This window comes from Marmota marmota, unplaced genomic scaffold, assembly GCF_001458135.2.
Source record: "Marmota marmota marmota unplaced genomic scaffold, marMar, whole genome shotgun sequence".
Classification (NCBI taxonomy): domain Eukaryota; kingdom Metazoa; phylum Chordata; class Mammalia; order Rodentia; family Sciuridae; genus Marmota; species Marmota marmota.
Genome location: NW_026000000.1, coordinates 4,323,966 through 4,351,298, shown reverse-complemented (window position 1 = coordinate 4,351,298; position 27,333 = coordinate 4,323,966). Strand labels below are relative to the sequence as shown.

Sequence of the window (27,333 nt, the reverse complement as noted above, 5' to 3'; positions counted from 1 at the left end):
AATACTCTTGTATATTTGCTTTGAAGTATTTAGAGTTTTACAGACTACTCAGAAAAACCGTCTTGTATGTGTACACACACACAAACCCTACAACATTTTTAGCCTTCCATAGTTGAAGATGCTCAAGTCCCTGTTTTGGATGTTCATATATAATTTAGAAAAGAAACATGATATGTTTTTCCATTTGACACTTATGTTACTTAACTTTGTTCAAAAACAAATAGAAATTTGAGTAAGTCTTATAAAAGAACAAACAGTATAAGTAGGAGCACCTGCTTAAGAAGGATTATTTTAACCCTTTGGAAGAAAAATACGTTCATTTTGGACATAGGTATTGCCATGGGAATAGTTGGTATTTTATATACTAGAGTTTCACATTTTGCCAGTTGAATTTCACATAAGTAGAACGCAGTTTGTATTTTGTCTCATGGAAGCATGGTGTCTGTAACAATTAGTCGTGTGGTGTGTTCCTGAAGGACAATTTCTTACCTGTCTTTATTCAGACTTACATCTTTGACCAGTTTTTTGTAGGACTGCATATTTTTTCTTATTGCGCATTATTCCAGATTAAATGCCTGAGAATTGTGTTCTTTTACTTTTGTACATTCTTAGAGAAGAATCGATGCTTTAACAAATAAGCCATTGTCTTTGTCCGTGGAATTTTCATGTGCTTGTATCAAATCGCATGTCACTAAAAGAGTGTTTTAAATTGGCCAGTTCAGATTTATATTCTGTGAGCCTGTTACCAAGCACTGACAATGTGTTCTTCCTTAGCTAGGATCTCAAAATACCTTGAAATAGGACTCCCCCCATCAAACAAAACAAAAAACTTGATTTGATTTGAAATTATTCTAAATTAGCAATCGTTTAAAAGTAAACTTAAGTGTCTAGATTCCTAAATTATTTATTCTACTTCAGATATGGAAGTATTTTATTTTACATAAAATGGTATTAAGATTTTTCCAACTGATTTTTTTTTTATAAAGAGTATCCATGAAACTTGATTTATGGTGTGCCTATAGTTTTGCTTTTGCATTTGAATCTTGATACTTTGGATTATCTGAGTTTTGAAATGTTATTAAATCAAATGAGTTTATCATGATATTATGATTTCCTATAGTACAAAGTGTTATATATGCTATTTTAGAAAGAGATCTGAACCTGAACTCCTGGAATCTAAACTACCAATCTGTATGACCTGGGGCATTTCAGTGTTGTTAACTACTTTGACTCTTGCCATGGCTATTTGCTATCACACATTGATTGAGTACACTATGCCAAGCACTGATTTATTGCTATATTTCAAATCCAACAACTCTACAAGGGAAGTGGCTTATCTTTGTTTTGCAGAAATCAGGGCTGAGACAGGAGCAGAAACTTGCCTCAGTAGGTTATGCCTTCTTGTTTTCAAGCTGCAGGACTGTGCCCCTCACTTCTACTATGCTCACTTATTCTATCTGATGCTCTCTGCTTTCTGAAGGCTTGGACCAACAGAGTTAAGAGATCAAATTATAAATTTATTTTGGATGATGTTAGGTGTGCTCTGTTTTAAGGAAGTTAATCTTTTGAAAAATTGAGCTTATAAATCAGACTGAGAGGAATAAATATTTTTGGAAAGGTTATTCATTTTCATTAAACCACTTCTTTAAATTTAATGGATGGTATTTTTTCTAGTGAATTTAGTTAATTCATGGTTAAAAATGACAGGCAAGTAAATTAACTTCAATTTTTTCATCTCTAAAAGCATATAATAGCTACATCGTAGTGTTAACCAGCTGCTGCACTTTATTAGGGCTACAGTAGGCAGCATTTCTATTTTAAGTTTTACTAGGAATGTATTCACAATGCATCTCCAATAACACCTCCTAAGTAAAACCCACCCAGTTTTTCCTCAGAAGAATTTGTTCTCCTTCTGAGTTCTCCTAACATTGGACAAATGCTAATCTGTAAGAACCAGGAATGTTTTATTTGTGTTTTAGTTCTTTTACCTCAGAGCTCTTTCTCCCCATTTCCCCAAACCCCATCTCCACACTCTGATAAAAGAAATTAGTGTGGTATCTGGGACTTGGCATGAAATGGTAGGGTTTGTCACATCTAACAAATTAACCAAATGGATCTTTGAAAAGTCTCTTCTTTATTATATCCTGGAAATTTGAGTACAGCCATTTTATCTAGGTCCTTTTGTATGAATACAAACAACATTAGCCACCTGTTTTCTCTTAAGTTGCAAGAGTATCTACTACATGCAAGATAATTCAAAGCAAAAAAGGTAAAGACAAAAAACTAACAAATAACCACAGATGAAATTGCTCATTTCCCCTTTATACTTTGCATAATCTCATAAACTTAAAATTATTTTTACTTGGTTATTGTAGAAACTTGTAAACTATAAAAATTGCTTATAGTTTTATAGTTGTAAACTATAAAAATTGCTTATTATTTCCCATAGGCACATTTGTATTTCTAAGCAAAATCTTATAAATTTATACCTTTCTAGTTTTCAGACTTTAATTTTGACCCTACAATCTTAGTCATCTTTGTCTTACTGTATTGGCATATTTAACCAGACATTTAAAAAACTTTTTTTAAATTTTTTTTTTTTTTTTGGTACCAGGAATTGAACCTAGGGGCGCTTAATCACTGAGCTACATCCCCAGCCCTTTTTATTTTTTATTTTGAGATAGGATCTTGCTGAGTTGCAGCTGGTCTTGAACTTGTGATCTTCCTGCCTCAGCATCTTGAACTACTGGGATTATAGGCATGCATCACTACAACCAGCTGGGTGGCTTTTTGTTGTTGTTTGTTTGTTTTTGTTTTTTATATTACAAGTTTCTACAATAGAAATTGCTCTATCTAAAAAGACTATAACTATGGCATTTATAAAAAATTCATACTTTTGAAAATAGTCTAAAATTTTTTAAAAAAACATATACACATTTAAATTTAGATTCAAGACAGTAATTTATTTTGATTATATGACTTTCTTTGTGAATATAATGTATAAACTTATTTGATTTCCCATAAAACTCCCAATAAGCATGTTAAAGCATCTTTTTCCTCAAGTGGTTCTAACATGATTGACAGCAAAGCAGATAAAAGAGAGGTTGCAGCCTAGATTTAATTTCTTTTATCACATGAATGTATTTAGTAGTGTTTGAACTCTGATAATTTATATATAACCCTTTCCTTTGACTCTTTTTTAAAAATTTTTTTAGTTGTCAATGGACCTTTATTTACTTAATTTACTTTAATACTTATTTACTTTAATTACTTAATTTATTTCTATGTGGTGCTGAGAATTGAACCCAGTGTCTCACACATGCTAGGCAAGCACTCTACCACTGAACTACAACCCCAGCCTTCCTTTTGATCTTTAATTCCTCAAAACACATTTTTCACATATGTGTATATTATTTATATTATATATTTTTTGTTTCTATTTCCTCTTCATTTGATTTATATTTGATACTTATGTCTATCCTATGTTGTTCAACACATTAGCCTCTGAAATGGGGCTGGTCTGAATTGAGATGACTTGGTGGAAAAAGGATATCAGTTCATAAAACATTTTTATATAAATTACATGTTGAAATGATAATACTTTGGATATAATGTCATATATCTTGTTCTAAGTGCCCTGGAGTTCTTCAATGGTGGAAAGAGGAGTTGCAGTGAATTCTTTCCATGAGAAAATGGGGGAGTTGGCTGTTCTCCTCCCCTGTGTCCTAATCTTATGGAGAACAATAATGGCGCATTGGATTTAGGGTTGTTCCTGGCTTTGAGATTTCTGCCTAATAGTTAAAAAAACTTATAATATACACCAGTGTATTTCTATTACTTTTACTTTTGTCTAAAAGGAAAGTAACAGAGTAATTAATTTATCCTGTAATAGACAATGAAGAATGATGAATGCATCGGATATATACACTCTCTAAAGGGTACATTTTTTTCCTGTTCAGCTGATTGTTACCATATAGGAATACATGGACTTGTATTGTCAAGTCTTTCAGGTTTCCAAGAGGAACCAAAAATCTGGATTTTTATGAATTTTTATATCTCCCAGTTCTTAAATCTGATAAGTAACACAAAATTTAATAATAGTTTTACAGCTCAAACTAATTACAGTTGAGGTCTGAATGCTACTGCTCTGTGACTTTTAACCCAAAAGGATGTTTCTTGGAAATAAATATAGATTTTAGGTACTTCAGATGACCCAGTTAAAGTATACAGAGAGAAGCTTGGAATCTCCAATTGGTGAATGGCTTTTAAATTTTATACTTTTTTTTAAAGAAAATATTAACCTCTAAGTAGTGAATAATTGTCTAAAAAGTCTGTTTTGAAATACTGTTGCAGTTTCAATTTTTAAAAAATCTGTTTGCTTGAGTTTATTTAATTTTGTTGTTGTTGTTGGTGGTGGTTTTTGTTTTTTGTTTTTGCTTTTGTGGTGCTTGGGGATAGAACCCAGGACCTCAAGTGGTAGGCTAGCAGTCTCCACTGAACCACATCCCTGGTCCTTGATAAATTTTTTGAGTATGTGTTTCTAGCATACTTTTAGTTTCTGTGAATGTTATTCTATTATTTACTTTTCTGTAGTTCATTTTAATGTGAATTTAGTTTTCCAGAATGTTTAAAAGGCTCATGTCAGCCTATCTTTTCTAAGCTTACATATCTTCCTGCTCAGAAATACAGTCTGTTGCTTTCTGAAATTTTCTGGCTTTACTCCCACACCCCACCCCTCGCACACACATACACTCATCTGGGGCTGATCTTTGTCCCTGTTGTCTCTCTCTGATTAGTCTAGATTCCACTAAAACAGTTTCTCTTTATTGTGGGCTTTGTGTTTAAAGAGTTCACAGGGATTAGTTTTCTCCAGCCCAGGCCCAGTAGCCCATCTGCCTCACAGAAGTACTAATGTGAGCTAACTCTTCCCTGTTTCAGTTACTGACTCAAATTGGACCACAGAGCTTCCCAGTGACTACCAGGATTCTTCTCAGTTTGCTCAGATGCTCTGTGGCTTTCTTTCTTCAACAGATACTGGTGATAGGCAGTTCTTGATGTTATTGGTTGTTCATAGATAATATTTGTCCACATAATTGTGTTGTAAATGTTTTTCATAGGTTTTTAAAAATTTGTTGACTAGTTGCTCCATCTGTTTTTTCATTCGTTTGTTTTGTTTTTTGGTCCTGGGGATTGAACCCAGGGGCGTTTAACCACTGAATAATATCCCCAACCTTTTTATATTTTATTTAGAGACAGGGTTTTGCCAAATTGCTTAGGGCCTTGCTAAGTTGCTAAGGCTGGCTTTGAACTTACTAACCTCCTGCCTGAGCCTACCAAGCCACTGGGATTACATGTGGTGTCACCATGCCCAGCTGCTCATCTGTTTTTAAGTTGGGGAGTCAGGAAATCCCAAACTTCTGCTTCTGTCCTCTCAAAATCCAGATGCACTAAATTTATTACCTGATATGTGGGGTGGTAGCAAGAAGTTGATCATATTTTAATAGGCTTAAAAATTAAGAACAGTTTCTTTCCAAAAAGTCTGGGGAAAGCTAAACAGTCATCCACTGCTTCTTATAAAAGGCTTTTACCAGAAAACAAAATCATAAAACTTGAAGGCAATAAAAAAATGACAGTTTTGCTCATGGTGTTGAAAGTGGTTTGTTTATCATTGTGTAAATCCCACTCTCAACCAGAGACACATCATATTAGCTAGCATAGATTGGTTGCCACTTTTTTTTTTTTTTCTTTATTCAGAATTTAATGGCCAACTTAGGTTTTGTAAACCATTGAAGGATTACTGTTCACTGTTGAGACTTGATCTTAACCAAGAAATTTACTGATAGCACTTGTCCTTATTGTCTAGATGTAGAAAAAAATAAATACACACTTTAAACTTGTTCAGAAGAGCTCCATGGAGTAATCTATTTACTAAGGGCCAATTTGCTCATATTCATTCACATGAAGGCAATAAAGTGTTGAAATGCACATTTATTTCAAGTTCCTTTATCTATAAAAAGGGCGATGTGTATGTATGTAATCCAATCCTGAATCTTAGAACTTAACTCTCAATGTAAAAAGACCAGTTCTCTGCTACACAAAAATTCAGCCATATGCTTGATGTCTATAAAGTTAATTCTTTCTCCTTCTCTCTACAGAGTCTCACTAAATTGCCAAGCCTGACCTTGAACCCACTACCCTCCAACCGCAGCCTCTCGAGTAGTTGGGATTACAGGCACATGCTATCATGCCCAGCCATGTATATAAAGATTTTTCTAAAAATCTACTTGTCACTGGTGGCAAGCTTGTAATTCCAGTGACTTAGGAGACTCTGAGCTGGAAGTATCACAACTTAGGAACACCCTGTCTTAAAATAAAAAAATAAGAAGTACTAGGGATGTAGCTTAGTAGTAGACCACTCCTGAGTTCAGTTTTCAGTACTACTAAATAAATATTTTTTTAAAGGTTTAATTAAAATTTTTTTAAAAGGGTGGGCAAGTTATATTACTACTGTGTAAATATTATGTTTGATGATATGAATATGTATATTTTGCCCTTCAATTTCTCTTTTAAGGTCTCAGCCAGTTTCTTCTCCAATCGTCCTTCAGTTTGGTCATGCAGAGACCCTTCTTCCACTACTTTCTCTCATGGGCTACTTCAAAGACAAGGAGCCCCTAACAGCTTATAATTACAAGGAACAAATTCATCGAAAGTTCCGAAGTGGTCATATTGTACCTTATGCCTCCAACCTAATATTTGTGCTTTACCATTGTGAAAATGCCAAGACTCCTCAGGAAGAATTTCAAGTGCAGATATTATTGAATGAAAAGGTGTTGCCCTTGGCTCACTCACAAGAAACTGTTTCTTTGTATGAGGATCTGAAGAACCACTACAAAGACATCCTCCAGAGTTGTCAAACCAGCGAAGAATGTGAATTACCAAAGGTGAACAGCACATCTGACGAGCTATGAGTAATTGAAGAACGTTTTTAGTTCATCAGTGCTTCCCCATAGGGAGTGATTACATGTTTATAATAAGTAGACAATATCTTGATTACAGAAGCTTTCATATTACTTGGCTATTTCTGTCTTTTCACAGAAAAACTAAGTTTTTGGGGGAGGGTCTGGACCTGATACATAGATAAGAAATGATTTTCACTGGAGCAGCTCTCTTAAGGAAATAAAAAAATCTTTTCAGAGAGACAACTAACACAGAAAGTGTTTACAGAAATGAAATTTTTCCAACTTCTATGAGAAACCTCACACTGAAGTAGAGTATAATTTGAAAATGATACTTGCAAAGTCCTAGATTATCAAAACATGTCAATTGGATGATCCGTAATTTGATTTAACTGGTCTAATTGTGCTATAGATCTGTTTTTTTTCCCCAGGTGGAACAGTTCTAGTATTAGTTGTGTCTCTTAATCAGAAATATTGTGATTAACTAAGAGTATCACTTTAGAAGAAAGCTAACAAAGTAAGACTTTGAAACAGTGTTAAGAAACAGACTGATTTAAAAGGGCATTTTCACTGAATGAAGCAAGAAAAAAGTAAGATAATTATTTTTGTTAATAGTATTTTATAAAGTATTTAAATTCTTTCAACAATTACTTTTAATAAGTCTTGCAAGGCTGTTTCAATTATCATCAGACCTGTTTTAAGTATACAACAATGGAAAGACAAAAGAGGACCATTAGCAACAAGTCAGATGGATAAATCAGAGTTTCTTAAATTCATTGTTTAGGTATCTTTTTCATTTTGTCCCTTGGCTCCCATTTTTAAATTTTATTATGTGAAGTGTATCCTTTTTTTTTCTTTTTATATTCTTAGATATACATGACAGTAGAGTATATTTTGACATATTATATATACATGGAGTGTAACTTCCCATTCTTGTGGTTGGAAATGCATCTTTTGGTTGTTTGATTTCTTTTTCATTAAAAAAAAGAATATTATCCTAGCTGACTTAGTTTCATACATCTGAACTCATTTCATAGAAATACTTCTGAGTTCTATCAAATGCCATGAAAATATTTCCTACAATAAACAAAATTCTTCTTTACCTGATCTTTTCTGCTCTCCTTGTTGAAATTCAGTCAGTTATTGATGATGGAATTTCATACAGCCTTGACTCAGTCAGGCAACATAAGGCAATTTTCCAGTAGAAATTTCTTCAAATGAATAGATTATTGTTAATACATTTTATTTTAATCTGTCTTCTCTTTAAAGATTATATCTTTCAGAGGAAGATGTAGGATTTTTTCAAAAATGTATAGCTACTTTTGGGGCTGGAGTTGTGGCTCAGTGGTAGAGCACTTGCCTGGCCTGTGTGAGGCCCTGGGTTCGATCCTCAGCCCGCAAATAAATAAATAAATAAAATGAAAGATCCATTTACAACTAAAAAAAAAAAATTAAAAAACAATGTATAGCTACTCTTACAAAATAACATGAAGTAAAGTCTCAATTTACTAGAATCCATTGCACTAATTTTTTGATAGTTTACTTTTGAGGGGATACATCATACATAAACAAACACATATTAAAAATATGCGTGTGTCTCTGTATAAATTGTCAGGTGTGATTTGGATTAGGACTCTCTTAATCAAATTTCAGTAGATAAAAATGGAAAAATCCACTTCAGGCTTAAAGAAAAAAAAACTAAAATAGGATCTTCCTTAGTACTATTTTCTAGTTAGTGTTTAATTTTTCAGTCAATGAAGTTGTAATGATTTAGGGATATGATTAAAAAAATTTTAAACATTTTTTCTATGTACAAGAAAACCTCTTGCTCCTTTCATTTTTGCAAAATATAATTGAGACACCCTTAAAATTATATTTATTGTTGTATTATGGGATTTTGCCAGTACCTTTTGAATGAATTTTCTAAGTTTAAAAAAAAGTAATACTAATAATTAAGTAAAAAATACTAGTCAACACTTGAGGACTTTAAATATGGTGTTTGTGCTATGAAAAGTTTCATTTCTTTATGGCATTTTGAGAAATGGAATTACCTGCAATGGCAAATATTCAGAAATGGACATGGAACAGATTAATTCAGATATTGTCCCTAGCACACAAATCTTAAAAGGAAAGTATAGATGTTACAAGAAAAGAATCCCAAGTTCAAATGAACTTGGAATTCTGTTTCCTGTGTATGCCCCAGTCTTAACATGCTACCTTGTTTGACCTGAGAATTCTTTTTAAAGAAGAATCCTCTTGTAAATGATAATATATTTGAAAATTTTTGTATTTAACAATGTCATTTGGTACTGTCAATTTAGCTCCGTAGTAGCTAAGCATGCTCAAGGCCCAGGATTTGATCCTCAGCACCATTAAACAAACAAACAGACCAGGTCATTTAGGTTTCTTTCAGATAAGAGAATAGTGAATAATGGAATTAAATACAACTTGAAAAAGGCTGTACTCAGTTGTACATTAGAGTAAATAGGTGGTATTATTAAAATTTTTATCTTAAAATACTGTTTTATAATTTAATTTTCACTTAAAAATGGAAACCCATTCAATTAAAAATCTGAACAAGAAAGTATCAAAATAGTGTATTGAAATTAGAAGATTCATAGATTGTTGATCTTACAATGAATTATGTTCCTAAAGTTGATGATTAGCTGGTAAATGCTGATGCATTAGTACACTCATTGTGATTATTTCTGCAAAATTCTGCTATTTCTTTTCTTTTTAATTTGTAAATATGCAGATAAGAGAATAAAATAATAAGCACTCATGCCCATCCAAAATGCCAAAATTAACATTGTAATATTTGTTTTAGAATGTTACAAGAACAGCTTGGAGTACTTTTGTAGACCTCCCCTTTTTTCTCTCACTCCTTTCCTAGAGGTAGCCATCAACATAAAATCGGTATTCACTGTTCCATGGCATGCTTGACTCTGGAAACTTGTACTTTTGTTGTGGTATTTAAAATTTTTTCTATAAAAGTTCTTATACATTGTATATTATTCTTGAATGAGTGATTGAACAGCATTTTTTCAAGATTTCTTGATTCTGATCATTTTTTGCAAATTAATTATTTGACTTCAATACCTATTGAGCACTTTTCGTGTAGAAGCACTAGACTTAGTAAATAGGCATGTAAAGATGAATGAACACTTAAAGGGTTGTCTTAATAGAACTTGAAAACAAATTTATCTGGTGTCTTGCACTAACTGAACGACTTGATTCTTTTAATGTAAAATATTAAAGACTATGAAAGTTTTATAAGAATTGTTTATTTTTATTGTTAAATAGGACACACAGCCATCTTTATAAAGATGTATGGTAAGTATTTCAGAATGGAGGGGAAATAGGGTCCATTTTTTGTAATATTAAGGAGGCTGTGATACTATTCTGGTGCTATAATTCTCATTTAGGAAATGCCTGAAACTAAGAATCTCATAATAAAAAAGTTTTTATCTAGGACATATGAAGAGTTGAACATAGTAAAACTGTCTTAATTAACAAGGGTTCATTTATAATAAGTGACCAAATTACTCAGGTAAGTCAAAATCTAGTCCCTATTGTTTCTGCCATTTGGGTTGATGTATTATGGCTGTTGACATTAGCCAATTTTTGGTCTGATCTACAACTTGATATGTGCATTGCATTGTATTTAGTTTTTTCTGGTTATATCATTGCTTTTCAGATTCTGCTAATACACAATCACTCACTTGAAATTATTTTTGTGGATAATTCTGCTCTTTAACACCATAAGCAAAAAGAAAAAAGTGCTTTGTGTTTTCCAGGCATAATCAACTTTCATGATTTGAGTGCTTTCCTTTTGTAAACTGCAGAATTACTACATGCCCTTAAAGATTTCAGAGTTTAATACAACTGAACCAGAACATAAAAGTGCAAAAGTTTGGCACATTTCTCTAAGATGATGTTTCATGTGGTTCTTTAATAATATTTAGAATTTGACTGCCTTTTGCCAAATGTAAATGAAATAAATATTTGCAATATTATATAATCTAGCAGTTAACTCTGAATTTATGTCACAGATCCTTATTTCTGTCCACTCCATTCTTTTCTCCAGTATTTCCTTCCAGTCATCTGGTGGTCTGTTCTACTCTTAAGCATCCTCACATAAACCTATCAAGTGTTTTTTACTTGTTTTATGAGACAATTCCATGGCAGGAAAAGATTTGTCATGTTCTCTCTGCTTCTGGGCTCCCAGGAGCTGAGCAGCTCTATTCCACCAGGTCCTTCTGCCATGATTCTGCCTCATCTTATGTCCAGAGCAATGGAGTTGGCTGACCATGGACTGAGATCTCTGAAACCACAGTCCTCAGTGTATGCACAGTGGTTTGCAGACCACTGACAGGCAGCACCTGGTAATAAAGCAGCTTCCTAGTAATAAAGAAATGAGACCAGAATGTGAAACTAATTAATATAAAGAGTCAACTCACAATACCTTGAGAAGTTCTCTGGCACCCGTAAAATCATTAAACCACAGTGGGCTGAATCCCCAGACACTAAATAGAGATTTCAGAAAGTCTAACAGGTTTTACATTGTGGCTAATGGCCAAGGCACTTAACAGAAAAAGTGAGACAGGTTTATCCCTGATTTATTTTTGTGAAAGGACAGACAAAATGAATTCAGCAAAACAGAAATCCACTGGAAAGTAGTAGCAGAGACAATATGTCACCTGAAGCATAAAAATCAAATGAAACAAAAAGGATTATGTAGACCCTTTAGTTATGAGGTCCTTCTGCTGCTCAGCTCATGTAGACCCTTTAGTTATGAGGGAAAGCGTTTTTAAAAAGTAATAATAGGTGCAGTGGCACACACCTCTCTAATCCCAGTAATGGGGGTTGTTGAGGCAGGAGTATCTCAAGTTCAAGGCTAGACTGGGCAATTTAGCGAGACCCTTATCAACAAGACTTTCTAGAAAATTAAAAAGGACTGGGGGTGTAGTTTAGTGGTAAAGCACCCCTGGTTCAGTCCACAGTTTAAAAACAAAAGATTTGGGGTTTTTTTCCAGTTGAAGTAGTTAGTTAATTTGTAGTTTGAGTGTCATTCCTGACACATTTAGGACAAGGTTAACTTCTAAAACATTATTTTATCATATTAAAGCAACACATTTTAAAATAGAAGGATTCTTTTCCTATTTTTTGAAATGGAGTCTCACTGTGTTACCTAGGCTGGCCTTGAATTTGTGAGCTCTGGCAGTACTTCCATTGTAGCCTCCCCAGTAGCTGGGAGTAAAGGTGTGTGCTATCCCACACAGCTAGAAGGATTCTACTCCAAAACTAGTCTCAGTGTAACATCTTTCATTTAATATAATCCTGGGTTTTAAGCAATTCTGTAGACCCAAGTAATTCATATTTACACTTTTGTTTATTGTACTGGGAAAACAGATGTTTGTTCATTGAAACGATAGCTTTTTGAATTAGCGAATACTCGTGGTATAACAACAGTCTTAATTAGAATATTTACGTTTCTAAAATAGTTAATGTGGAAAATTGGGATGAAAATCTAGAGATTTTCTGTTTTTTTTGTAAGAGTTCATCCTACCAAGCTCAGTTCTGATGATTTTTAAAAATTTATTTATTTTAATTAGGTATATATGACAGCATAGTGTATTTTGATTAATTGTACACAACTGCAGCACAACTTTACACTTCTATGGTTGTACACGATGTAGTGTTACACCAAGTTCTGATGATCTTGGTTAAACATTAAAATGTTGCTTTCAATTAGCAATAGCTAAATTATGAATGGATTAAGAAATTATATGTATGTGTGTGTGTGTATATATATATATATATATATATATACACACACACATACACAATGGAGTTCTACTTAGATATAAAGAAGAATGGAATTATGGCATTTGTTGGTAAATGGATGAAAATGGAGAATATCTTGCCAAGTGAAATAAGCCAATCTCAAATTCAAAGGTCGAATATTTTCTCATATGCAGAAGCTAGAATAAAATAAACCAAAGGGGCTGGAAAGAATAGGATATCATAAAGATAAAGGAAGATTAGTAGTATAGAAAAAGGGAGATTGAGAGAGATGGAAAAGTGAAGGTAATGCAGAATGAACTCTTTTAAAAATCATGTGCATATATAAATATACCATAGGGAATTTCACCTTTATAAGTAAAAAGAACCAATCAAAAATAAATAAATAGACAAATGAAAGGAAGTCTAGCAGGGTAGAGGAAGGAGAATGAGGGAGGGAAAGGAGGCAGGAGGGTAGAGGGAATCGTGATCTGAAATCAAATTCCATGCATGTATGAGTTTGTCGGGATGAACATAACTACTTTGTATAACTACAAAGCGCTAATAAAATAAGAGTGTGAGTGCTTTGGAAACTTTCTACAAATACTCTCATTCTGGAAAACAATCCAGCTTTGATATAGATTATATAAGAATGTACTTACTGGTGAAGTATACCTTTGGATAGATATATTTCTACTTAACCAATAATATTCTTTCCCTCCCTCCCTTCCTTCCTTCCTTTCGTTTTTTTTTTTTGTTTGTTTGTTTTTTTTTTTTTGGTATCAGGGATTGAACACAAGGGACACTTAACCGCTGCGCCACACCCCCAGCTCCTTTTTAAATATTTTATTTAGAGACAGGGTCTTGCTGAGTTGCTGAAGTTGGCTTTGACCTTGTGATTAATTGGAGATGAGAACATTATTTTTGCTTTAACTAGAGTTGCCCTTCCTTTGAGACCATTAGTTTCTTTTCCTTGCAAGTTTTCCTTCTCTGCCTTCCTGCAAAGACGAGACAGAATAGTGCTTTTGCCCTTCTCTGTGCAGTGTTGCTCTCTGAAGTTTTATGTCAATATTTGCATTAGGGAGATTAAGATGAGAGCCTGACTTTTAATTAGACTATTGTTTCAGTTTTATAGTCTCCTTAATCCACCCCCTTTTGAGTCTCAGTTATTGCTTCTTCAGTACTATGTAATTTAAGAGTGGAAGCAAAATTGAGATTCCTGGGGCAGGATATGTGAAAAGTCCAGTCTTAAAAGAAAATTATTTCATGTACCACAACATAATGTAACAAAATACTTTGTAATTCTCAATTCTCAGCAATGTACTTGATGTTACTTAGTTTATCCATAAAATAAATCATGTGTACTAAATCATAGTTGAGCAAGAGAAGTATACCTGCTAAGCGCTGTAGATAATACTTTGTGTTAATCCACTTCCTCAGTATAGCATATGAAGTTGGTAGTATGAAATCTATCTTGCAGATGAGAAATTGAGGCTGAGAAAGAAAGTCATTTTTTTGTTTTGTTTTGTTTTTAACACTTAAAGGGCTGTTCACATTTCTTGTAGCCCTATCAGTGGTATAAGTGGAATTTGGACCTAGGTCATTTGGGGCTTTTTGGTGTGTGGATTAATAGTAAACTACACTATAATCACTGGATTCTTTTTACCATTGCAATAAAACTGCTTTTAAAGATGTTATCCTTTGCACTCTGATTTGACTATAACTGCTGAGGCCAAGAAGTTGCAGGAAATGGGAGGTAGGAAGTGTGATCAGAGCCTAGTAAGTGACCTTTCCTAAGACAAATCTGTTTCTTCCATCTGCCCAGGCTTGGCTGACTGTACCATGCACATGGTCTAGAAGGTTTTCTGAATTACCCAGAGGGTGGGGCAGGTTAATCGAGTCTTGTGTTTTAAACTATCCCTTTGAGTTATATGTGAAATATTTCAAAACAAAGCATAATTCAGGCCTTGTTGGAGATTTCAAGTTTTAATTTCAGAATAATGGGAACTATAGTTAGAGATTTATTTTCCTTTTTATTGCTTTTATAATAGAACCCTTTTGAATACTAACTATGTGTCAGGTTTAGTATTAGGCACTGATGATAAAAAAATATTTTGTGCTCTCAGATATTTTATGTGCATATTGTGCATGTTAATTAGATATTATCCAATATCATTTAGAATGTCTTAGGAAAATTTCCCCTCAAAAAAGATAATTTCTGCACGTAAATCAGAATTATGTCTGTGGTCTACATTCCCACCCCATCTTCATTCAGTGATGCAGCTGTCAATTGCTTATGCCAACCCTGTAGCCTGTCTCCTGTAACTCCCCTGTTGAATCCTTAGAGCCAGGCTCATTGAGCACATAGTAATGACAGCTGCTTTACCAGCTATCCATAAAATGGAGTTTTAAGAAGGTTGAAAAAGGCTAGAATTTGCTGCCAGCTTGCTGGAGGCAAGTTGTGTATGTTGCCCTGTATCAATGACCTCTGACCCACTTTATATAAATTGAGTTTGTTGCTTTAGCCACCATTGTAATAACTATGTGTCACAACAAATATCACATGAGCACTTAATTGTTTTATATCAAAGGAATCTTTTTACATACAGATATTGATAGAAAATGTTTCCCAGTCTGCATGTTTCCCAGAACTTGACTTTCCAGTGATGACTTTGCCATTTACTGTGTAGCATCACTTGTGGATTTGTGTGCTGATATTGCCAGCTTTTCCTATATAGTTACTGCTGATTCATTTTCCTGAACCTTGCTTAGTGTAGGGAGCAAAGAGTAAGTCAAGAGGGCTTTGTACTTTCTGGGATCTCCTGATTTATTTTTCATGCCCCATTTTTATCTGGACCTATTTTTTCCCTTATCCTTTTTGTCCTTGTTCTTTTTAATCTGGACTTATAGTCTCAGAGATCCTGGCTTCCGTCTGTTTCTTTCCACCAAGAAGATGCGTATATAGTTTTGGTCTTGTAGCTATCAGTGGTCTGTTCCCACCCCTTTACTTGTGGGAATTCTTGGGGCTACTTTACCTAGTTTTGTTGTAGATATTGTCTATGAGATTTTGATTTTGCCTTTTAATTGACTTTATAGGTGCAATGGGTTGGGGAAATTTTAAAAGTGATGGTATCACTGTCGTTTTGAAATTTTCCTAAGTCTTTTAGAGAATTGTGTATTTGGCATCTTTTAACATACTTATTAACTATTCATCTTTGGTAAAGTGTCAGTTCAATTATGTTGCCCCTCTTAAAAATGGATGGAGCCAGATGAGGTGGCACACACCTGAAATCCCCGCTACTCCAGAGATTGAGGCAGGAGGATCAAAAGTTTGAGGTCAGCCTAGCCAACTTAGTGAAGCCCTGTCTCAAAAATTTTTAAAGAGTTCAGGTTGTAGCTCAGTGGTAGAGCACTTGCCTAGCATGTGCAAGGTTCTGGGTTCAATTCCCAGTACAGGAGAAAAAAAAAAAAGTGGTGGTTCATCTTATTTTTGAAAAATTAGTGTTCTTCATACATTCAGGCTACAAATTCTTTATTAGATGTATGTTTCACAAACATTTTTTCCCCAGTCTGGTTTCTGTTGATCAGCATTATGTTTATACTATTTATTCATGTCGTTCCATGAATTGTAGTTCATTCATTCTCATATTCCATTATATAAATATAATTTGTTTTCTTAATGAACATTAGGGTAATTTAAGGTTTTTAACTAGTAAAATAGTACTGAAATTAACATTCTTGTGTCTTTTGTGAATATGTATGATTGTAGATGTATGCAATTATAATTAAAGATCATAGCTTTGGTATATAGGTTGAGCATCTCTATTCTAAAATCCAAAATGCTCCAAAAATCTGAAATTTTTGAGTGCTGATATAACATCACAAGTGGAAAATTCCATACCTACCTCATGTAACCAGCCCATAGTAAAAATGCAGGCACACTAAACATGTAAAATTACCTTCAGGCTATATCTATCAGATATATTTGAAACAAATTAATTTTATGTTTAGGCTTTAATATTTCAGAGATATCTCATGTATATGCAAATAGTCAAAAATCTGGGGGAAAAATTCCAAAATCTGAAATTCTCTGGTCTAAGCATTTTGGATAAGAAAAATAGCAAAGTCATCTAAACAGTTTTCCAAAGATATGCAGTATATACTGTCACAAACAACATGTGAAAGTACCATTTGACTGACAGTCTCCCAACATTTGGTATTATCCTTCTTTTTCATTTGACTCATTCTTTTGGTTTGTTAAGGTGGGTTTAATCTGCATTTCTTTGCATGACCAAATGACCATTACATAACTTCTCTTATGGTGTACTTTAAGTCTTTTGCCCATTTTTCTATTAGTTTGTCTGCCTTTTCTTGTATTGATTTATAGGCTCCCTTAACTTTTTGACTTTACTTTTTGATATTCTGAAGTGTAAGTGCAGAACTGCCTTTATTTAGTTTGAGAGGATAGACCTGAAATTCCATCTCTTTCCAGTTCTGGAAATTTCTCAATATTTCTTTCATTAAATATTACTTCTCAGTCATTTCCTACATTCTCCTTACCTGGAATTCTTACTAGATGTATGTTGGATCCTTGCAGTCTGTCCACCATTAAATCAACCCTACAAGCTTCTTTATTGCCTTTCTGTATTTTTTAACCCTTTGCCTCTCTATGCTACTTCTTGAGTAATTTCCTGACCACTGTTATCTAGAGTTTTTCTGATCTACTGAGGTTTTATTTCTTTTTTTAAAAAAATTCACTATTGCTTTTTAAGTATATAGTGACTACTTAAAAATAATTTCCAGTTCCCATCCCTGCTGCCCTTCTTAAATGCAGGGGATTGAATCCAGTACTTCTAATTTTTTTTTTCATATTCACTTGTTTTTATTTCTGTTGTTTTATCTTTATTTTTCTTAAAATTCAAATTAATCTTCAATTTCTCTTTGACCATTCTAAAAGTTTATTTAAAAATCTTTATCAGCCTGTTCCATAAAATTAATTTTAATTTCATTCTGAATGAACTCATGTCCTTATAGTTGATTTTATCATTGGTTTTTATTTTTGTCCTGTAGCAGATTTCTTTTTATTTGGAATGTCTTTGGCACACTATTTAGCATAAAAATTGTATTTGTCTACTTTTTCTCCTTTTCCCTTTTTCAGTATTTCTGTCCTCACCTCTGTTTAATGTTTTTTTCAGATGCCAAAACTATGTCTTGGTAGGGCATCTGGGGGACTCCTGTATCACCAAGCCATTCCTAGTCACACACACAGGCTTTGTCCTTCCGATTCCCAAGGCCTATTCTGAGGCCTACTGCTTCCTTTTAATTCAAGGTTCTTGACAGTGAGATCTCCAGACCCTGGTTTCAAGCATTAAGACATTAATTTTCCATTCATTTGAGATTTTCAAAATTCATTTGTGATTCCTTTATTTCCCATTAGATGTCAGAAATTACCAGCTCAACCACCTCTAACTGCTTCCTGGCCAGGAGCATCATCCCTCTCCCTGTTCCATTTTTCTCTTTCTGTTTCTGGTTCATGGGACATGAGCCAATTTTTGAGGCCCTTTACATCTTATTTTTCATATTTTATTCATTTATTACTATTTGAGCACAGGGAGTGTATTGATGTGTGGACTTAATAGTCATTTTTGCCGGAAATCCAGTTATGTATGTTAAATTATTTTAACTACTTCCACATACGGGGAAAGTTAATGAATTCCTCTGAATCCCAGCTTGTTCATCTGTAAAGCAAGGCTACTGATCCAAGGTCCTTAAAGGCTACTTTAATTCTAAATTTTATAGATATATAACCTACAACCTGTGACTGCACCCATGCTCTCTCACCTAATGTGTAGGTAGGGGATTTGGAACCCATGTTTTCTGCTTTCTGATGCAGGGACCTGTTCTGACATACCTCACTGCTATCCTTGTAAACATGGCAAAGAATCAAGAAATCTAATTCGTGGCATGCTGTTTCTACCCATTCCATTCCTCCAACTAGAACATTGCTGATTTCTCTACTTTTTATTCTAAGCAGAGCTGGCTTTTAGAACACTTTCTGGAATTGCAAACATAAGATCAGATAAGATTTTGAAAGTAGACCTCTCTGACACAAAACTTGATTCTTACACAAGAGCAAAGGTTAGAAATTGAGAAAGAAGCATTTTAGCATGGTTGTCATAATCTCAGAAAACTGGGAACAACCATCTGTGTAAATAGTATGCCTGCTATGAAACTAGAAGACATGACCATCAGAGGGTCTCCTTAGATCATAAAGACAATCACTACATCAAGGAAGAAGAGCCTCATTAAAAAAGAAAAAAATGTTTTTTATTTAATAACTAAACCAACTAAAGTTATGATTTTTAAATTTTCAGGAAATGCATGACTTTTTCTTCAATTAAATTTAGACTCATGTTCTGACTTCCTAAGAGCTAACATACACTATTGCTTAAAATACCAGTCCATAAACAATAGGAAGGCTATGTGTGTTTAAGAATGAAATAGAACAAAAGCCCTGGGTCTCATGTGACCTCTGCTGCTAATGAGCTGTGTGACTTGAGGAAGAGGTGACTTACCTTCTTTGCATCTCACCTTTTTATTCTCATCTGGAAAATGAAGAAAGTTTCATCCATAGAGTCTACAATAGTGATAGAACAAGCTAGAAAATACTTGTATCATGAGGTTTCTTTCCTCTTCAAAATTCTAGTTTTTGTGTTTAAATGCAAAAGGTTTTGGTTGAATTAGTTCAATTTTACCCCCCTCCCTGATTAAATAAAAGCATGTTAATATAAGCTGATTTAAGTTTTTAAAGATTATTGAGAATGGATGAATAGGAATTTAAAAGAACAGCTCCAAAGATCAGACCCTATTATGAATTAGAAGATCCTATAACAAGCTTTCTCCACTGTACCCTGGCTCCCGCTTGGGACCTGTGTTGGTGCAACTGGTCAGAAGTGCACTGTAGAACAGTTGCACAAATGCGTGAGATCCAGGTAGACAGTCTGTGCTCTTCTGCTTTGTTTTCCATCACAAGTAGGAACATTTTGTCATGGGAAAAACCAAAAGCAGTTAACAATCCACTCAGGGCATCAAGCCATATGGAGGCTAGTGTTAGAGTGGATTGTTACTGCATTTGGCTTTTCCTATGACAAAATGTTCCTACTTAGGATGGAAAACAAAGAAGAGGAGCACAGACTGTCTACCTGGATCGCTAGCATCTTGTACAAAACACTTTCCCCCAGTTGAGATCACCTGCTAATTTTCTATTTTGGGCCAATGACAACTTAGTGACAAAAGCATGGGGTTCATTATGACTTAATTGAGGGAGAGGGGCTGAGACTTCTGTGTGTCAAAATCTAATGGGGCCTTGTAAAAGCAGTTCCTCCTGGGATCAGTTGGATCACTGCTTTTTGACCCTGCTGTGACAAAGTGGAACCATCCCCTCCGGATGCCCTTAGTTCACTAGTTGTGAATCCTTAAGCCTTCTTTCTCTCAATTCCCCTTCTTCACTCTGCTTATGCCTTGGTACAGATCAGGGTCAAGGGCAAAACTGGTGACCTGAAAAGGGAAGGAATTAAGCTCTGATAGAGTAGGGGGCAGGTGTGAGGAGTTCGGGATCAAAGTTTGAATCCTTTTTGTGGTTGTAACAAATTGACTTCCAAACTGGAGGAGGCTCTCCGCATGTTCAACGGCCTAACACATAATAGGGGTTCCATGAAATGTGTTGAATGACTTGAATGAGGTAAAGTTCTGAGTCCGATAGGGTTGTTGCCCTTGACTCTATCTTCTGGCTTTTTCTCTCAGTAGGTAGTCCAGCCAGACCATGAATATGCCTAGATCAGCTGAGTTAGGGTGTGGAATCCGTGCTGTCTAGAATCTCTTGCTTCTTTCCTAATTTTCTGGTTCTTCCCAACTCCCCTTTTGTCCTGTTACAGTAATCAGATCCAAAGAAACCAGCGTGTGAGCTTTGAGAGGAAGGGGCTGGAGGAGTTGCTTTGCTCTCAGGCCCCAGGAGTGCACCTAGCCTTGTGGAAAGGATCCAGGCCAGTCGAGGTCAACAGGTCTACACAGGGGATGGGGCCAAAGTCTGACAACATGCACCTGCCTGGCCTTGTCCTTTGCACTTTTGTTTTTGTTTCCTCAATAATCTAATGTACGAAGAGGGCCAAAGGAAGAGAAGGGGAAGAGAGGCATTTGAATCTTGAGTCCCTGCCAATCTTCTTGGTATATAAATCTCTGTTTCTTTTCAATATCACTTATATTATTCATGGAAATCTGTTTGGGGAAAGCTGTGGTCAGAAATTGAAACATTGTCCATCTGTATGCCAACTTACTGTTCCAGTCACCTCAGCTGTACTGACAAGAAAGAATAGCAAGAAGCACTAACAGATTGCATGCATGCTGTGTGCTTGGCCCTGGACCAAGCCCTTTACCTACAGTCCAACCTATCCTCACAGTAACAGAGTCCAAAGTCAGGACACGGATGTCTAGGAGATGAATGCCAGCAATCTGACCCTGGAGCCAGTGTTCTCATCCATTATGTTTGTCTCCCTTCTCCCCAGAAACATACTGAGCAACAGCCATCAGTGTGCTACCTCAGCCTGGTTGGTTTACAAAAAATGTTTCCTTCTGAGGATGGAAGGAAGTACCTCTGCCTGAAGGAACACCACCTTTGCTGCAGGGGCCATGTTTGGAATTCCACCCTTAGACTTCCTTTTGACGTCAGGCTTTTTCTGGTACACCAAATGATGCACCAACACTCTCAGTCATTTCCTTGATGTGAAGGAGTACGTCAGATGGTGTCCTGAGTGGATGGCTTATGCTTCTGTAATCTCACCTAGGAAGAGTCGTCATTTAGGTTTAATCATTATATGTCTTAATAGAAATTCTCCAAATCTGAGTTTCACATTTTGTCAATCATTCCTAAAATACTTATTATGTTTAAATAACAATCCTTTGTGGCATTTACATATCATTTTTGAAAGAACATTGACCTAAAAATTATTTTTAGGCTTCAGAAAAAGAGATGAAGAAACTAAATGTGGTGTGATGACTAAAAACCAGAGGGAATGAGCCAATGAGGTGGTACACGCCTGTAATCCCACTGACTCAGGAGGCTAAGTCAGGAGGAGTGCAAGTTCGAGCCAGCCTCAGCAACTTAGCAAGACCCTGTCTCAAAAAAACAGACTGGAGATTGTAACTCAGTGATAAATCTCCCCTTGGTTCAATCCCCAATACCCACCCGCCCCCAACACACACAAAACCAAAAAGACAGAAAAGCCCAGAGGGAATGGTATGTTTCTTTAGTGAAATAATGTTTTGCCGATCTAAAGTGAGTTTCAGTCCAAGACCATGAGAAGGTCAGCCAAGGGACAAGAATACCATATTTCTTTTCAATAACCTAATCAGGTGCCCTTAGAAATCATTTCTGTCTGTTCATGAAAGAGAAAAGACAGAGGAGCCTTGTATTCTCCAGAAGCATAATGAAATTTTAGGTGATTCTAAAAAATGTCTTTGGAATATATTCAAGCAAACATTTTAAGGAATAACATTCTTATATATCAAGCACATATATTTTTGTATATAAAATGACTTCATTTCTCACACAAAATTGACTTTTTACAATGACTGGTTTGAAGTTTTCTGAGCTAGAAAGAGGAAGCTTGAATTTTCTTCACTTCTTCCTCTTTGCCTCCCAGCTTTTTGCGAATGTGAACTACTGCTGATTCATTCACAGACGCTCCATTCAAAATAATGATGCAACAATACAAGTTACAGATATGTGAAAGGTCACAGAAAAAGCATCATAAAAAATGTAATTCGAGCTGGGAGTGGTGGCACAGGCCTGTAATCATAGCAACTCAGGAGACTGAGGCAGGAGGATCACAAGTTCCAAGACTTAGCAAGTCCCTGCCTCAAAGCAAATAACAAGACTGGGGATATAGAGCAGTGGTAGAGTCCCTCTGGATTCAATCCCTAGTACCATAAAAGTGGGGAGGGGAATAACAGGTAGAGTCGTCCCCAAGTTAAATGGTCAAAGAATTATGGCTTCTGGAAACGAGGTTAGTTTCTTTTTTTAAAGAGAGAGAGAATTTTAATATTTTTATTTTTATTTTTTTTTGTTCTCGGCGGACACAACATCTTTGTTTGTATGTGGTACGGAGGATTGAACCCGGGCCGCACGCATGCCAGACCATGCACGCTACCGCTTGAGCCACATCCCCAGCCCAAAGGTTAGTTTCTAATATGCATTCTCTGATGAGGTTTTCCACAGAGAGCTAGTTGATCTATTGTAATCCCATATGTGTTTTAGCATCTGATGCCCAGAATTTGGCTTTATTCCTCGGGCATTTACTGAGCACTCGTGTACTAGGCACTGATAAAATAAAGAGATGGTTTCTATGTCAGGGGAGACAGACCCTTCAGAAGATGATGGCAATGTACTGTGTAATACGCTAGTGGAGGCATTTAGCGAGCAGCTCGTGGGATGGTCAGAGAATGCTTCCTCCATAAGCTAACTCCTGAGCAGAGCCGTGAAGGCCAACCACTGTACACAAGGTGAGAAGAGAACATGGTACCAAGTCTCAGCATGATGAGAAGCTGTATTTAGGGATCAGCAAAAGCATTTCCATTAATCACATGACTATAGAACTATAATATTCTTATCTGGCTCAGAACAATAAGAGTTATAGCAGTTATTGGTCTTCTTGAAAAGTATAAAAACAGGGTTTTTGTATTTGGACAAATCTAGTTTCAAATTCTGATTCTTCATGTACCAGCCATATATTCTTAATGCTGTTACTGTGTCTCTGAGCCTCAGTTTTTTATTTGTAAAATTAGCATAATATTTGTTTTGTATGGCTTCCTATAGGTAACAGGAGATAGCATATGTTAAGAACTACAACAAGTAAGATTAATAGATTTAACAAATAAAAATACAAGACACCCAGTTAAATTTGGATTTTGGGAAACAACAAATGAGTTTTTAAGTGCAAAAACGTCCCTGATATTGCATCACACATATACTAAGTAATTATTTGTTTATCCAAAATTTAGAACTGGGTATCCCAGTAATTTTACCTAATGGTAAATGCTGATAGTAAGCAAAGTGTAACTTAATAAGTTGTTGGTATGATTAGCATTTTTTATGCCAGGGAAGCACTTGGAGGAAATAAGAGTTTTGAACGAAAGAATATACTCTGTATTGTATTGTATGCACACAGGTGTGGGGAAGGTGGTGGGAAAGGTGAAAGAGTTATTAGGTAATGCTAGGAATACAGAAGCTTCTCCAAGTTGAAGAACATATTTTCTTAAAATTTTTTTCTTTCAAGTTAGTTTAACACCAACAACAGCCAAAACAAATTCAACATATTTGTAATAGCCACTTTTAAAGGTCAGGCCAACAGGATATGAGTGTTGACATATTACAACTTAGGATTTTTCAGCAGATAGCTTTCAGGTCCTTAGTATGTCACACTCTACGTCTCTTCTCTCTCCTAGTACTGCCAGGGTGCTGCACATTGGACCAGCTAAAAGGGTACCGAGTCTAGCACTGTTAGTCAATGTCTGACACTGTGGAGAGGGATTCAAAGAAAGATAATCACCCTCTTCCCAAAAAGTTTATAGTCCTATTTTTAAAGTCTAGAGAAGAAGAGATGATAATCATTGTCACATTGAGTCACCTCCTGGAACTCATATTCTGTGAAGGCCAGGCCAGGTTCATTGCTACTTCCCCACCCTTAGTACCTAGCAAGCAGTAAGTGCCCCAGCGACATTTGGTGAATGAATGAATCAGTGTGGGCTGGACTCACCAAGGAAGGGTTGATGAAGTAGTTTAGTCTGAAATGGACCTTACAGGAAGAAATTCTGACTGAGCAGAGAATTGTCACCCTTGTCATCATCATTGCATTTACTGTCAACCAGCCACTGAGCACAGTATTTCTATTAATTCTGCTCAGATGTTTCCAATACTCTGAAAAGTTTAGGTCTTTCTGGCTCCAAAGTCCATTTTCTGCAAATCAGACTGCATATTATTTCAGGGAGAGCTTCCCTGACCAGCCTATCAAGAAGCATTCCTCCTGTTACTCTCTATCTCGGCCCATGTTCCTTTGTAACATTTATGAAAATGTAGGATGAATTTATTAAATATTTCTGGTCTGCCTCTCTCCAATCCATGAGGGCAGGGACTGTGTCTGTCTTATCACTTCGGTGGCTCTAATACCCATTAGCCTGTTCATTCCCTGAAACGTACTAAGCACTTGAGTAATATGTACTGAATAAACACATTTTGGTTTTCAGACCTATCTACACAGAATCACCACACATGTGAAAACAAAACAACAACACACATAGAGACACACACACACACAAATCCCAAAAAACATAACAATCAAGACCTCACCTGAGAGTCACCTGGCACAGATATCCAGCGATGGACATGTGAAGCCCAGGCTTTTGCTTTTTCTCTTTCTTTCTTTTTTTCTCTTTCTTTTTCTTTCTTTCTTTTTTTCCTCTCTCTCTCTCTCTCTCTCTCTCTCTCTCTTGTTGTTCTTTAAAAATTCTGTAGCAAATCTAATGCACAGCTAAAGATGGGAGCTTTTGTGAGGGCATGCTAATATAAGAAAACTATAAGGATCCAGGTAAAAATCTGATGGATATCTTATTCTCCATGTAATCTTTCAAACAAAGCTTCATGGAAGTTTCTTTAAGAAACATTTCTGGCCACAATCTTTGCCTTGATACAAACTAATTGCATATCTAATCATACTCATCCTCTTCTCTTTAACTTTAAAAGTAAGAACATTTTGCATCAGGAACAAATATATTTGAATTTAAAGTTATTTCTATGGATCCTTAAACATGAAGAAACTCTCAGCCTCATTCAAAATAAGAAATTAAAGATATCCTGAGATATCACTTCTTATCCATCAGATGGCAAAAAATGCAAAAGTTTAACAACATATTTCATGGGCAAGGCTACAAGAAGACACTCTGAAACACTGCTGGCAGAAATGCAAAATAACTCAATGCAGGAGAGTTTGTCAATTACTGGCAATATTGTATAGCCTTTGTCCCAGCAATTCTACTTCTAGAAATCTATCGCAAAGGTACACTGGCAACAATATAATGGCATGCACTCAAGCTTCTAATTGCAGACTCTGGCCTCCGGAACTGTAAGAAAATAAATGTGAATTATTTTCAGGCACCCAGCTTGTGCTAATTGTTTGATTAATAATAAGAAACTAGCGGGACACACGCCTGAAATCGCGGTGGTTCAGGAGGTGAAGGCAAGAGTATTGAGAATTCAAAGCCAGCCTCAACAAAAGCGAGGCACTAGGCAACCCAATGAGACCCTGTCTCTAAATAAAATACAAACATAGGGCTGAGGATGTGGCTCAATGGTTTAATACCCCTGAGTTCAATCGCTAGTACCAAGAAAAAAAAGGAAAAGAAACTAATGCCACAAATTGGTGGCAGTGGGGGTCACTCTGCAGATGCTCTAACCAATTGGTTTTCTCAAAGGTGAGAAAACAGTGGAGTTTAGAGTGGTCAATTCAAGGATGGAATTGTTGTTACTGAACACAAAATATGAAGCGTTAATGTGCACTGCCTGACAACAGTATCAATGGAAAGTCATTCTTCGCAGGACACAGAGGTAGGGGTAAGCAAGTTAAAGAAGTTGAAGGAGTTATTAGAGACATCAGGTACAACTTGAGTCCTAGAACCAGGACCTGCTTTGACCAGGAATTACTGTAATAACCAAAATGTTAACGTCTGTGTTGTTCCTTCTGCAACCCTTCCCATCCATGATCCCAAGAATGTTTCATATTATGCCTGTGTTTTTTTTTCTTTTGTAGATCAGCTGTCTCTTCCATACATAAAACACTTTAAAATCAAAGTAACAGGTTATGTCTAGGTGTTCATTTTTTTCCTGTTATTTTTTTTTTCCAGATCATGATTTTATTCAGGGTATCCTCATCAACACTCAGGTTTTTCAAGGAAAAATAACTGCCTATTAACAGAACTTGGTAATGCTAGAACAAAGTTTCAATCTCACTCAGTCTAAAGGATAAAAGAAAAAAAAACTATTTGAAGATGATAAATGCATTGTGATTGTTCTTGAAAACTCCATTAAGTAGAACTTGGAACCTAGTAGAAGTTTAGTAAGTGTTTGTCAAGTTCACTTGAAATAGAAGGGTGGAACATTAATTTTGGATACTGACATGTCAACTTCTAGCTAACAATATATCTCAAGTTCTCTTTTCCCTATTTGAGATCAGTAATGTAATTTTTTTAATATACTTGGGATTGAACCTGGGAGCTTTACCACTGAGCTACATCCCCAGTCCTTTTTATTTACTTTTATTGTTATTTATTTATTTTTTTAATTTTTTATTGTTGGTTATTCAAAACATTACAAATTTCTTGATATATCATATTTCACACTTTGATTCAAGTGGGTTATGAACTCCCATTTTTACCCCATATACAGATTGCAGAATCACATCAGTTACACATCCATTGATTTACATATTGCCATACTAGTGTCTGTTGTGTTCTGCTGTCTTTCCTATCCTCTACTATCCCCCCTCCC

General features: G+C 35.4%; 1 protein-coding gene across 1 annotated transcript in view; it reads left to right on the top strand.

The window, feature by feature from the left end:
- Positions 1-10,227, top strand: part of Minpp1 (multiple inositol-polyphosphate phosphatase 1) — a gene marked incomplete at its 5' end in the record, with an annotated part of 42,358 nt that extends 32,131 nt beyond the window's left edge. The window contains one exon of the mRNA XM_048807590.1: positions 6,572-10,227. Within this exon, the coding sequence (XP_048663547.1) occupies positions 6,572-6,968 (397 nt within the window). The remainder of the gene's footprint in view (positions 1-6,571) is intronic.
- Between the last annotated feature and the right edge of the window lie 17,106 nt (positions 10,228-27,333).